Genomic DNA, 12315 nt, shown 5'->3' on the forward strand with positions numbered 1-12315 from the left:
TCTTTTGCAAGAAGAAGGCAATGATGTACACGACTAATCGGGAATAACTCTTTTAATATGTTTTAAAAACTTCTTTGCAATAAATTTAATATAACCAAAGGTTACAAAAAAAATGAAAGAAGAAGGGGTAATGTTTTTTAAGCGAAAAACCAAAGTAATTTTAGTACGGTACTATTTACATTTTGTTCTTTACTTAGAACCTGGCAACAGCACGAAACGAAGCAATTTATAGAGTTGATTTGAACTCCACTTGCCGAAAGAGCAGCAGCAAAGCACTTATAATAAAAACCAAAAGTTAAATAGTACATAATATCAATATTGAGCAAAACTGCAGCATGGACTTCGAAAAAATCTTCACCGATTTAGAATCAAATCAAACTCATGAATGTGAAGAGGCCAAAAGGAAATTAGTGGATCTTTTTAATCAAAGTAAGTAGTTTTGTTTTTTATATGTATACTCCTCTCATATGAGATTCCTAAAAATTAAAGATTATTTTTATATTTTTTAACATACAGATAAAGAGCAATGGGTTGTTAATCTAATGATGGACTATTTTCTAAAAACAGGCTCGCAACGGATTAGAGAAGTACTAGTTAAAGTTCAACCTCCTCATGACACTTATATCTTCGACAATTTGTCTGAATGGCTGAATAAACAACAACATCGAGTTCAAGCATTAAATTTATTCTCGTTTGTGGTGCGAAAACACCCTACTTGGTTGTATAAGGTCGAAAAGCATCGTTTGATTAAGGATGTTATTAAACTGATATCGGTAACAATTAACATTTAAAATTATGTAATAAATTGTATTGTATTATGTATTGTTTTAAAATTGTGTAGAGTGAAAGAGAAATTGAACGGGATATTGTTCCATTAATGAGTGCCCTATTATGCATAATTACTTTGTTGCCTATCATACCGAGCTTAGTACCTAGTTTTCTTAAAGATCTCTTTGACGTTTTTGGCCGTTTAGCGTCTTGGAACTGGCAAAATTTAATGCGACCGGTCGACTATAAATTTGTGCATTTACAGCTTGGTTTACAAATGTTATTTCATCGTCTCTATGGCATGTATCCTTGTAATTTTTTAGCGTATTTGAATGAGTTCATCAAAAAGGAAAGAGGAGCAATTTTTCATCACACAATTAAGCCACTACTTGAAACCGTTCGTGTCCATCCAATGTTAGTTACAGCAACAATAGAAAGTGAGAAAAATCATTCACGTTGGAAAGAGATGGAACCACACGATGTAGTTTCAGATTGTGCAAAACTTTCGTTGCCTAATTTATACCAGGTAATATTTATTAACATTTGATTTAATAGAATTCTACATACTTAATATTTTAGGATACAAAAACTGAGCACATGTATCAGCTATCATCAACTAGTTTACTTGATACACCCAGTGGTATGCACTCGTCTACAAGTATAAGCAGTGTCAGTAGCAGATCTATGTCTGAGTTTAATCAATTAAAGGGTACACAATATCGTAAAAATTATGCTTCTCGATTTGATTTTGGTGAACATAGTATGGTAGGTGGTAATATATGGAGTCCATACAACGAAATAAATTTGCCTGGATCTGTACCATTAACTCCAACACCGTCTTGCATTAGAACTAACATACCTACTCCTTCCAATTTAAACAACATAATAGGGGTAACTGGTTCTTCACCTCCAGAAGCAGCTGTGGAGGCCACTCCAGAAACTACTCCTCTCAAAGATATTAAAGAACTCAAAAACAATGCCTTATCCGCCACATCAGCTAGTGTTAATCCAGTTGCTATTCGTGCCATCTTTCCTACGAGTCAACCGTCATCTCCCATGCGCAAGGAAAATAATCATTTTAATTTTTCGGATGATCAAACTAATTGCTCAACAATAATTGATCAAGAATTAACTAGCACAACTTTTCGCAAAGTGACTCACGTTACAAGGCACGATCGTAGATTACAGCAAATATTACAAGATCGTACATTTTCACAGAGTCCTTTTCAAACAATTGAACAAGCGAGGCAAGGTTTTCGTTCGCCATTTGATGACAGCTGTAAGTTTTTAATAATTTATCTCGAAAGTTAATTTACCCAAACTCTACTTATCTCATTTAGCCAAATGTGATACTCCTGATATGGATTCTGATTTATCATCTCATTTACAAAATTATACTCCAATTATGACACCAACGCCTATACCCACACCTACAGCTATAGAAGATACAACTAAAGTTTGTGACGACTGCAACGAAACTGAAGGATCATTATGTTCTGCTGGTGGATTGCAGATACCTAACAGCCGATCATTAGCTAAAAGTATCAAACGGCGTAATCGTATGGCAAGCTATTGTTGTAACGATTATAGTTACAGTAAAGGAGGTGCAACCAAAATTTTATCGAATGAGACTGAAATAATTGATTTGAAAGTCAGACGCACGAAATCTTGTTCATCACTAAACATAGTCACAATGAAAGAAATAGATGAGGACGAGGCTAAAATGTTGGCTATTGCAAATGCTACCAAAAAAGCTGTAACAACTTCTTACGCTAATGCCGCTTCCCAAACTATTAAAATAATGCCATGTGAATATGAGGACATTTTGTATGAGATGTTGTTAGAAAACGAAAAGAAACGTAAAGAATATGAAAGGAGTCTGATAAATCCACGAGAGATGTTAGATCAATATATCGTAAATGTTATAAGAGCTCAGGGAAATTTAGATTCTGTTTGCCGACAAGATCAGGTAAATAATGAAATGTATAATGGGAGATTTTATTATACTCTTTTTTTTTTCTATTTTTATTCTCTTATTTATACTACTGAAAATTTATTATTTTTGATATATAGGAACAATTTCAATTATTATACCTATTGTTGCAACATGAACGGAATCGATGTGACGTACTTGATGAACGTATTCGTCGATTAATGGGCCGTAGTCGAGATAAACGTAGTCTAGAATCGGAACGTGATCGTTTGAGAGAGCAGTTAAAAAAATTTGAAACAAAGAACGCGGAACTTATACATCAAATGGAAAAAACTAGAAAAAGTGCGTTTGAAAAAGAAAAGCGACATATAGAAGAGTTAACAGCACTTAAATCAAACTATCTGAATGAACTGGAACAAAATAAGACTTTGCGACAAGATAATGAAAGTTTGCATACAAGGGTTAATGAAGAAATGAATAGTTGTAGAGAAACGAACTATGAATTGGAGTCACTGCGTGGTCAAATCTTTAATATGAATACTGAATTGCAACATTTGCAGGTGCAGGCTGATATTGGGCAGCAATATAAGCATGATTTAGCACATCTGGAAGCAGAGTTCATTATCATGGGAGAAGTTCAAGTGAAGTGTCGTGATAGATTACTTGAATTGGACAATTTCAGAGCACGGGATGAAGAACAGCATGTATTGCAAGATAGCTACAATATAGAGCTTAAAAGTAAATAGGTTTCCATTTATAGGTGTATATAAATAAAAAAAATTATTCTTTTAGGTGTAAAGCATAATTTGGAAGAAAAGTCATCTCAGCTCGAAAGCGCTAAACACAAAATCGGAGATCTACAGACACAACTAACTAACAATGAGAAGGTTATAACAGAACAAAAACGGTTGCTGAAAACTGTAAAAGATGAATATGAAGAGAAATTTAAGGTATAAAATTAAGAACTAAAAAAAATAAGAATTTTTCAATTTTGAAAAAATCAATTTTAGGCATTAAATAAAAAATATGAAGTACAAAAGTTTATTGTCATGCAAATGGAGGAGAAGATAATGATGTCGCAAATAAAACCACAAGCTCCTGTGGCACTTAACACATGCTCACCGGATACAGATAAGACAGGTACGTTCCATATATTGTATATAATAGCTTTAAAATGTTATTTGTTTTGATACCATATATTAATTAAATTTCAATTAAATAGATGTAGCTTCTTCAATGGATCGCAATTCTCCACTTTCAACATCACTTGCTTCTAGTGAAAGTCTTTCCGCTAGTCTACGTTCAACAGAGCTACGAAATTTACAACAATTAATTGAAGTCCCATTACCTGAAGCTAGCAATAGCATAAGTATAATTGGTGCAAACGCTAACAACACCATAGAAAATACACGCTTGGCAACAGTAGATTCTACGGCTACAAACACTGCCAATCTGCCTATTGTACTTGCAATCAATCCGGCCGCAATAGCAGGGCATAATCTTGATATATTCACACAACCCCACCCACATTTACATTTACAGCAACAGCAACAGCAACAACAACAAGAACAGAACCCACAACTGCAGCATAAGAGATAAACAGTAAAGAAATGCTGTCAGCATATATTGTGGAAATCGGATTAAATAATTTACAATTGTTGAAGCTTTTTTTAAAGGTTAAATTAATCGAGTTCTTTTAAAAAAAGACCTCAAATAGCAAATCAATAAAAAGATATTTAATTTAATTACAACTTAATGTTATGTCAATTTCCAAATTTATATTTTATAGTGAATAACATCATTACAAGAAATTTAAATGTTTTTTTTTTAATAAAATTTATTAGATTTATCAAAATTGCTTATGAAAATTGTTTGTGGTTAATTTTAATATGTTTTGCTTAATATGTTGTTATATATATAAATATTTTTATTAACTATTCAATTGTATATTTTTAATTATTAAATTGTAATTATAAGTACTGAGTAAACTCAAAGAAGGTAAATTTATATAAATATGTAAGCAGACTTGAGAAATATTGTGAAAAGTGGCATGCATTGTAAAAACAAAAAGGAAAATAAAAATATTCTTGTAACTTTTTATTGAAATACATATTTTTAACAAAAAATAAATAAAATAAACATATTGCCGATGCATAAGATGTGTATTAATCTAATATAATATTTAATTATTGATCCTTTTATTACATACATATGCAGACCGATACTTAAAACCAATGTGGTATCCTTTTTTGGCTAATAATATGTAAATATATAATATAGGTATATTACCAGATTCTGTTTTTCTATTTTTTAAATGGTGTAAACGTGTACTGGACGTTTCTTGCGACACAGTTTTACCTTTTGTAAATTGCTGTTGAGTTGAATTCAATTCGTTTTCGCACTTTTGTGACCTACCTAATGATCACTGTCCTTGACATGGAAATCACCACTTTTAAATTGTCGAAATCATGTCTTAGTCTTAGCATGTCTTAATCGATGGAGAGTGTCTACCATTGCAAGCCACAAAAATGTAGACTTAATTTGTGTGTGTTTGCAGCTCAAAGTTACGTATGTATTAAGTTAATACGCGGCGTAGTTTTTTCTGGTACCATCTCTTAGTTAAACCAGAAAAAACTTATGCATACACTTAGTATAGTATAGTGAATTGTGTACTATCCACAATTCACTAGACAAACATATTTTCACAAAATATATCCATAAAATATAAAATACATATAACTTATGTATATTTGAAAGATACTAAAAGGTGCAATGTATTATACATTTTAGTCCGATGAATCAGTTACCTTGCCATGCATTATATTACAACTAATCTATTTCAAATATTTTAATTTAAAGCGATTAGAAATTGATGGGGGCACAGGAATTTTAAAATACTTAAAATAAATAGAATAAATGATAGATCCAAAATTTTATTATAAACTAAATTGAGGTTTAGGCAAATTAAAAAATGGTATTTTGAGTTAAATTTTTATTTATTTAGTTGCAATTTGAAATAACAATCGCATTTCTGACTATAAAAATGGTGATACTTGACACGAAAAATATATAATAATTCAACGTTTTATGATATGACCTGCAAACAGTTCAAATAATACTAGGTGGATTGATAATTACTTGACTTCACAACAGGTGGCAAAGCCAGAACAAAATCAGTTATATTTTGTATATCTGTCAAGTTTTAAACGACAGCTGTAAAAGTTTCGACTTTATCAGATGTTTGATTAGTTTTTTGCAAATAATTGTAATAGTTCACTTTGTTAATTTTATATAATATGGCAAAAATTGAATATAGTTCAGTCATAAAATTCCTCAATCAATCCACCTACTATATAAAAAAAACTTTTGTAATTTTTAAACTGAAGGAAACACTAGACAGTAGATAAAACTAAAATTGTTAAATATTAAATGAATATACAAAGTATTTATAACATATTAAATTAATATAAAAAAATATTTATAACAACTATACAGGTAGACTTATTGTTATTGCAATTATAATAGACGTAATTACAACATTTCCTACATGGTATTAACTGCGAAATTGAATTGTCAAATGTTATGACGTCAGAAGTAAGGATCAGCTGTTACAATGCAAGAAGTCAATTTTGTGTTTACGCCTTTCTTTTAAGTGTAAGAATAAAATTTAAAAGAAAATGTTATCTCAGTACATGGAAGAATTTGAACAGGTTGATAAAATATTTAAAAATTAAATAAAAATTTAATTCAAATCGTTTTGAAAATTTAAGGAACCTTTTGAAGTAACCGAATTTATTGAGCGGCTCACTTGGCGTACCAACAATGAAGTAAACAGTGGCACTGGAGGAGGAGATGAATTTAATCCAGATGCTTTGCGTGATACTTTCATACAAACTATTAAGGACTTGAAAATACTGCAAGACAAACAACAAACGAAGTGTGAACGCTTGGAAGATTCATTGAAGCAGGAGCAATTAGCGCACACAAAACAGATAAGTAAACTACAAGAACGACATCAGACTGCAATTGACTGGTTTGGACAATTAGATGAAAAGATAAATTCAGTAGCTGGAAAAATTATTCACCTTGGTGAGCAATTAGAAAATGTAAATACGCCACGTAGTCGTACTGTTGAAGCGCAAAAGTTATTAAACTATATGTCTGAGTTTTTAGTCGCAGGACCTATAGTTAATGACATATTCAATGATCCGAATCGCTTGTATGAAGCAGCTGATGTTATACAAAAGTTATATGCAATATCACAAGATTTGCCAACAGAAAAATTTTTGGACTCAAAACGTAAAATAGAAAAGAAATATGATGAAGTTGAGCGAAGGTTGATCGAAGAATTTGCTTCAGCACAGAAAAGTGAAGACATTGAAAAAATGAAAAAATTAGCACAAATATTATCACAATTTAAAGGATATACACAGTGTATCGATGCATACATCGAACAAAGTCAAATGGTAAGCGGTGAATATTAAACATATGTTATATTAAAAATAATTCTTATATTATATTATTAAGAATAATTTTGCTATCTATAATTATTTATATAGAAATATATATATATATAACAATTTTTACTTTTGTAGACACCATATGGAGGTAAAGATATATTTATTGGTATAGTTCCTATGTGCAAACATCATTACGAGATCATCAAAAAAGTGTTTGCAAATCCAACACAGGTCATGTCCAAATTCATACTTAATATATATCAATTAAAATTACATCAGTACTCCATTACTAAGTTGGACGATAAAAAAGATGAGGAGAAGTATTTACGTACTTTGTATGAACTTTATTCGCGGTACATTCATATATTACTATTTATTATTTACTTTTATTGCAATATTTTAATTATGATATGTATTTTAGCACATTAAAATTATCGGCAGACTTACAGGTTTATATGTCTCCCATAGACGATGATCTACTTAATAAATTGACGCAACAGATTTTTACAAAGCATCTTGCCGGCTATGCTGAAATTGAATCTAAATGTCTTACAGCCAAATGTTCCACTGAATTGGAGAAATTTTATTTAAGCAAAAAGCATCAAAAGAAACAAACAGAACGCTTCCAAGAATTAAGAAGAGATATGCAGGCATTAATTGGCACGCGCGCAAATATTAACATAGCACAGATTGAAGATTATGGTGGCGAAACGTTCCTTTCTGAAGAATTAGCTATAAATATGTTGCAAGAAGCCAAGGGTTCATTTAAACGCTGTCGATTACTGTCAAGTGAAGCAGAATTGGCTGGCAACGTTATTAAGTTAAACGATATATTATTACGTTTTTTAATGCATGAGCATGTTAATTATGCCTTAGAGTTAGGTTTGCAGGCAATTCCTATCGCCGAAGGAAAATCTTTTCCACAGATGTATTATTTTGATGTTGTGCAAAAAACAAATATTATTGTGCATTTATTAGAGAAATTGTGTCATACATCCGTAATACCATGCGTACTGTAAGTAACAATTTAAAAAATTAATTATGTCTATTTACTGCTACTATTTATAATTAATATTTCCATTTTCATCCATTTTCAGTAATACTTCAAAATATTCTGATTATGTTTTTAAAAAACGCATTCTAATGGAACAAATCGAATCAAAACTCGATCAGGGCTTAGATCGTTCAATAAATGCAGTTATCGGTTGGGTTAAGGTTTATTTACAGAGCGAGCAGAAAAAAACGGATTATAAGCCTGAAAGCGATGTTGACACCATATCATCAACAGTGAGTGAATAAAAACGCAAAAAAATTATATATTGATTTATGTTTTATGTTTTAACCTATCAAAAATGTTAAAAGGCCTGTCTACAAGTGGTTCAAAATCTGCAATCAGTTATTATACAAATTAAAAAATGTGTTGATGGCGAAAACCTGAAAAACGTTTTAAATGAATTTGGCGCACGTTTACATCGTGTCATCTATGATCACTTACAGACAATGCAGTTCAATACCGCAGGCGCAATGTGTGCTATATGTGATGTTAATGAATATCGCAAATGTATACGAGATTTAGAAAGTCCATTAATAACACAACTTTTCGATATATTGCATGCGCTATGTAATTTGTTGTTGGTTAAGCCTAAAAACTTGAAAGAAGTGTGTACCGGCGAAACACTGGTAGGCTGGCTTAGAGTACTAATTAATCGGTAAAAATTACAATTAATAAATTTTATTTGTATTTCAGAACTGTTTGGATAAATCGGTGGTACGTCAATTTATACAACTGCGGGCAGATTTTCGAGTTATTAAAAATACAAGTTACTTGAAAGGCATTATGGAATAAATTATAAAAAATTTCCAAAAGTAGTATTTTTAAAAGTAGTATTTAATAGACAAATAGGGCAAAAGAAATATAAAAATAAAATTAAATTAATTAAACTTTATTTTTGAGATACTGTAGAATAAGGATTATTTGTAAAAAGTTGTGACGTTAGATACATGGTGGGTATTCAGACGTAGCTCTGTAACTTCGTTATCGGTAAAGTGATAAAATAATAAATGTATCATTGCAATTAAAAAATATTTAAAAGTTATTAAGTAAGAGTGCTAAATACAAGCAAGATTATAAATACAAGCCATATTTTTACTTTTTAAAATAAAAACAATCTGTTGATGTTTTATCGAATACCTAAAAAATCATCAGGTATGATTTTTTCGAACACCATTTAGAAGGAACAGGAAGCTTGAAGAGAAGCCTTATTCGAAATAAATACAAAGACATTATTTATACATATGTGTATTCGTTATTAAAACATCATGACAGTTTTATAAGATAAATATTTATTTCAAATTACTGAAATGATGTGAAAGAAAAATTCTGGCACGTCTGAATAGTCTTATATAATTTTTAATTACATTTAATTTAAATTCTATATATGTTATATTAAAAAAATAATTGTTGTATACATATTATATTCATGCTTAATAATATAATAGTTGAAATATTTAAAATATTTTTTTACATATTGCAAACATTATAATAAAAGTATACAAATTTGGAGTAAATAAGAAAACTTCTGTACTTAAATACTAAATTTATTTGATTAATTATTTATTGATTTTTTAACCCACTTACCCACTCTAAGCATATAATACTGAGGCGATTAATGCATAATTTGTTTACATACGCAACATTTTTAATGAAGGTAATAAATTATATATTAGCAAAAACAACTTCTTCATTAAAAATTTATAAAAATAATTATATTTTTAATTCTTGTAAAAATACAAGAGGAATTCGAACAATTTTTAAAAATTTTTGGCTAAAAAATTCCTTCTGTCGATATTAATTATGATTAAAGAATGATAAAAGAATACAAGATGTTTAAATGTGTGTTGTAAAAGAATATCGATATTGTATGCCGAACGTTCTTTCTATTATTCGATATTTACAATAAAAACAAAAAAAAACAAAATCATTTAAATTATTTAGTTTAGATTTCTCATTACAAGTTTCCTTTTGTTATTTTCAAATCAAAAATAATTTCATAAGTTTTTCAAAAGCGAACATTCTTAAAGCTTGGTCAATACCCCTAGTGTCATATGACGTCACTTGTATGTTTGAAATTTATACATGTATATATATTAAATTAATAGGATTATTAATAATAGTCATCGTAAATCATAATTGAATTTAATCAATATGATATTTTTAAAATTCTACATTCTACACTATCAAAAGACGATTAGATGATAGGCTTGGTGTGCCAAAGAGACTCTACCAGCTACCTTACTTATCAAAACAATTGTATATTACGCACTTCAAACAACGTAATAAAAAAAATCAAAGAATTGCATTAGCTTAACTATATTTTTGGCAATAGGAGAATGTTAAAAACAATATCAATTATAGATATTGTTAGACATGCTGAAGTGATCGTTTAATTTTCGAGTGCCTTTTCAATTAGTTTGCTTTTAACTTTTGGTATTAAAGGAAGTCTTTAAAAAAATCGATTGGTTTTTATCATCAACTAAACCAAATACATTTCTATCAAGTATTTTTGTCTATTCTATTAATAATAATAAATCAGAACGAGAAATAATTTTAAGTCGAGGTTAAAATGCGTAGTAAATGTATTTATGTTTTAAAAATACTTGTGCTGTGGTTCTGTCTAATAAGTGATTTGCAGGGATCGATCAATGCTAAACCGTATAATAAAAGCACTTCAGTAGCCTCGGCTTCTCGAGAATTGTATAAACGTTTTTTAAGAACACAATCGTTACCATTTGAAGATTGTGGTAAGTACTTACCTTTTAAGTTAATTTTTAAATAAAATAGAAGTAATCTAAAAAGTAGAATAAAGTTTGCATAGATATATGTTTATATATAATATAATAAGGTAAATAGTCTGCAGGTTTATTAAATTTTATATAATAACATTACTATAAAACTGATCTCATAAAAAGGATCTTATCTTGTTGTTAAAAATATAAATAAAAATTAAGAAAAAATAAATCACACTTTAATTTTGCAATAATTTTTATTTTTTCGATATTTCGACTTTAGTCTAAAGTCATCATCAGGATATATTAATAAGATGCAGAATTTTCACAAACTGTTTTTATTTAATAGTGTAAAATAGCCTACCGTGTATTTATCTTTGAGTTCTACATTTTTTTCAAGGCTTATCTATTATATAAGTATTGGAACTCTTCCATTTACTTTTTATATAAAAAAATTGTTATTGTTGAAAAAACAGTTGTGAATATTGTTTTTATCCTTCAAGTTATCGTTGTATGTAAAGTTATCCTAAATTTGCAAATTTGTGAATATACGTTTGTACTGAAGAACATTTAATATACAATATATATATATATTACTTGATCTAGTTAATCGATATAATTATAGAATAATAAACCTTATTTGTAAATTTGGACAGATCAGATGGGGTGAAATTGGTGTTTGAGTATATAATGTGGCTTCCTTATAAGAAAACCGTCGAATGTAAGAGTGCTCTATTACTAGTGGGTACTAATGTAGACAGATATTTTACAGTTCAGTAAAATCGTAAATAGGTTGACCCAGATTTACATTAAGACTGAAAAGTTTTCGGAAATTCTCATTTAAAATTCGCGCGCTGTATATTTTTCGATATTTTAAGTTTATGTAGTTTGGCAGCACTGTCCTTAATTTCTATGCCAAAAATGAGCGCGATCTGTCAGACAGTTCGTTTACGGCAGCTGTTGAAACCAGTTCACCTCAGTAGTGCGTTGCGAAATGTCTTCGACGGTCGTACGACCGTACTGAAAGGCTTTGTACCACTCATAAACTTGAGTTTTCGATAAAACTGATTCCCCATAAGCCTTTTGTAGCATTCGCAACGATTCTGCACACGAAATTTCGTTCGAAACACAAAATTTGATGCAAACTCTTTGTTCAATATTTTTTTCCATTGTTTTTTTCGCAACGCACTACTGAGGGGAACTGGTTTCAACAGCTGCCGTAAACGAACTGTCTGACAGATCGCGCTCATTTTTGGCATAGTAATTAAGGACAGTGCTGCCAAACTACATAAACTTAAAATATCGAAAAATATACAGCGCGCGAAATTTAAATGAGAATTTCCGAAAACTTTTCGGTCTTAATGTAGA

The 12315-nt window shown here is 29.8% G+C and overlaps 2 protein-coding genes across 2 annotated transcripts; both read left to right on the top strand.

Annotated features, from left to right (window-relative positions):
- The first annotated feature begins 12 nt into the window (after positions 1–12).
- Positions 13–4454, top strand: LOC119678491 (hamartin-like). Its single transcript, XM_038090348.1, has 10 exons — positions 13–127; positions 198–429; positions 517–773; positions 842–1294; positions 1348–2047; positions 2109–2737; positions 2842–3439; positions 3494–3651; positions 3712–3841; positions 3924–4454. The coding sequence occupies exons 2-10, from the start codon at positions 336–338 to the stop codon at positions 4298–4300; spliced, it is 3396 nt and encodes a 1131-aa protein (XP_037946276.1). The 5' UTR covers positions 13–127; positions 198–335; the 3' UTR covers positions 4301–4454.
- Positions 4455–6214: 1760 nt separating this feature from the next.
- Positions 6215–9538, top strand: LOC119681417 (exocyst complex component 5). Its single transcript, XM_038094601.1, has 7 exons — positions 6215–6411; positions 6472–7167; positions 7297–7514; positions 7583–8176; positions 8259–8448; positions 8524–8841; positions 8909–9538. The coding sequence occupies exons 1-7, from the start codon at positions 6379–6381 to the stop codon at positions 9005–9007; spliced, it is 2148 nt and encodes a 715-aa protein (XP_037950529.1). The 5' UTR covers positions 6215–6378; the 3' UTR covers positions 9008–9538.
- The last annotated feature ends 2777 nt before the right edge of the window (positions 9539–12315 follow it).

This window comes from Teleopsis dalmanni, chromosome 2 (genome assembly GCF_002237135.1).
Source record: "Teleopsis dalmanni isolate 2A chromosome 2, ASM223713v2, whole genome shotgun sequence".
Taxonomy (NCBI): Eukaryota; Metazoa; Arthropoda; class Insecta; order Diptera; family Diopsidae; genus Teleopsis; species Teleopsis dalmanni.

Excerpts from the sequence above, each read along its gene's own strand:
- LOC119678491 (XM_038090348.1), top strand. The coding sequence starts at position 336 with ATGGACTTCGAAAAAATCTTCACCGATTTAGAATCAAATCAAACTCAT. Across the intron at positions 774-841 it reads ATGTTATTAAACTGATATCG|AGTGAAAGAGAAATTGAACG; the intron begins GTAACAATTAAC and ends AAAATTGTGTAG. Across the intron at positions 1,295-1,347 it reads CGTTGCCTAATTTATACCAG|GATACAAAAACTGAGCACAT; the intron begins GTAATATTTATT and ends TTAATATTTTAG.
- LOC119681417 (XM_038094601.1), top strand. The coding sequence starts at position 6,379 with ATGTTATCTCAGTACATGGAAGAATTTGAACAG. Across the intron at positions 8,177-8,258 it reads TCCGTAATACCATGCGTACT|TAATACTTCAAAATATTCTG; the intron begins GTAAGTAACAAT and ends ATCCATTTTCAG. Across the intron at positions 8,449-8,523 it reads TTGACACCATATCATCAACA|GCCTGTCTACAAGTGGTTCA; the intron begins GTGAGTGAATAA and ends AAATGTTAAAAG.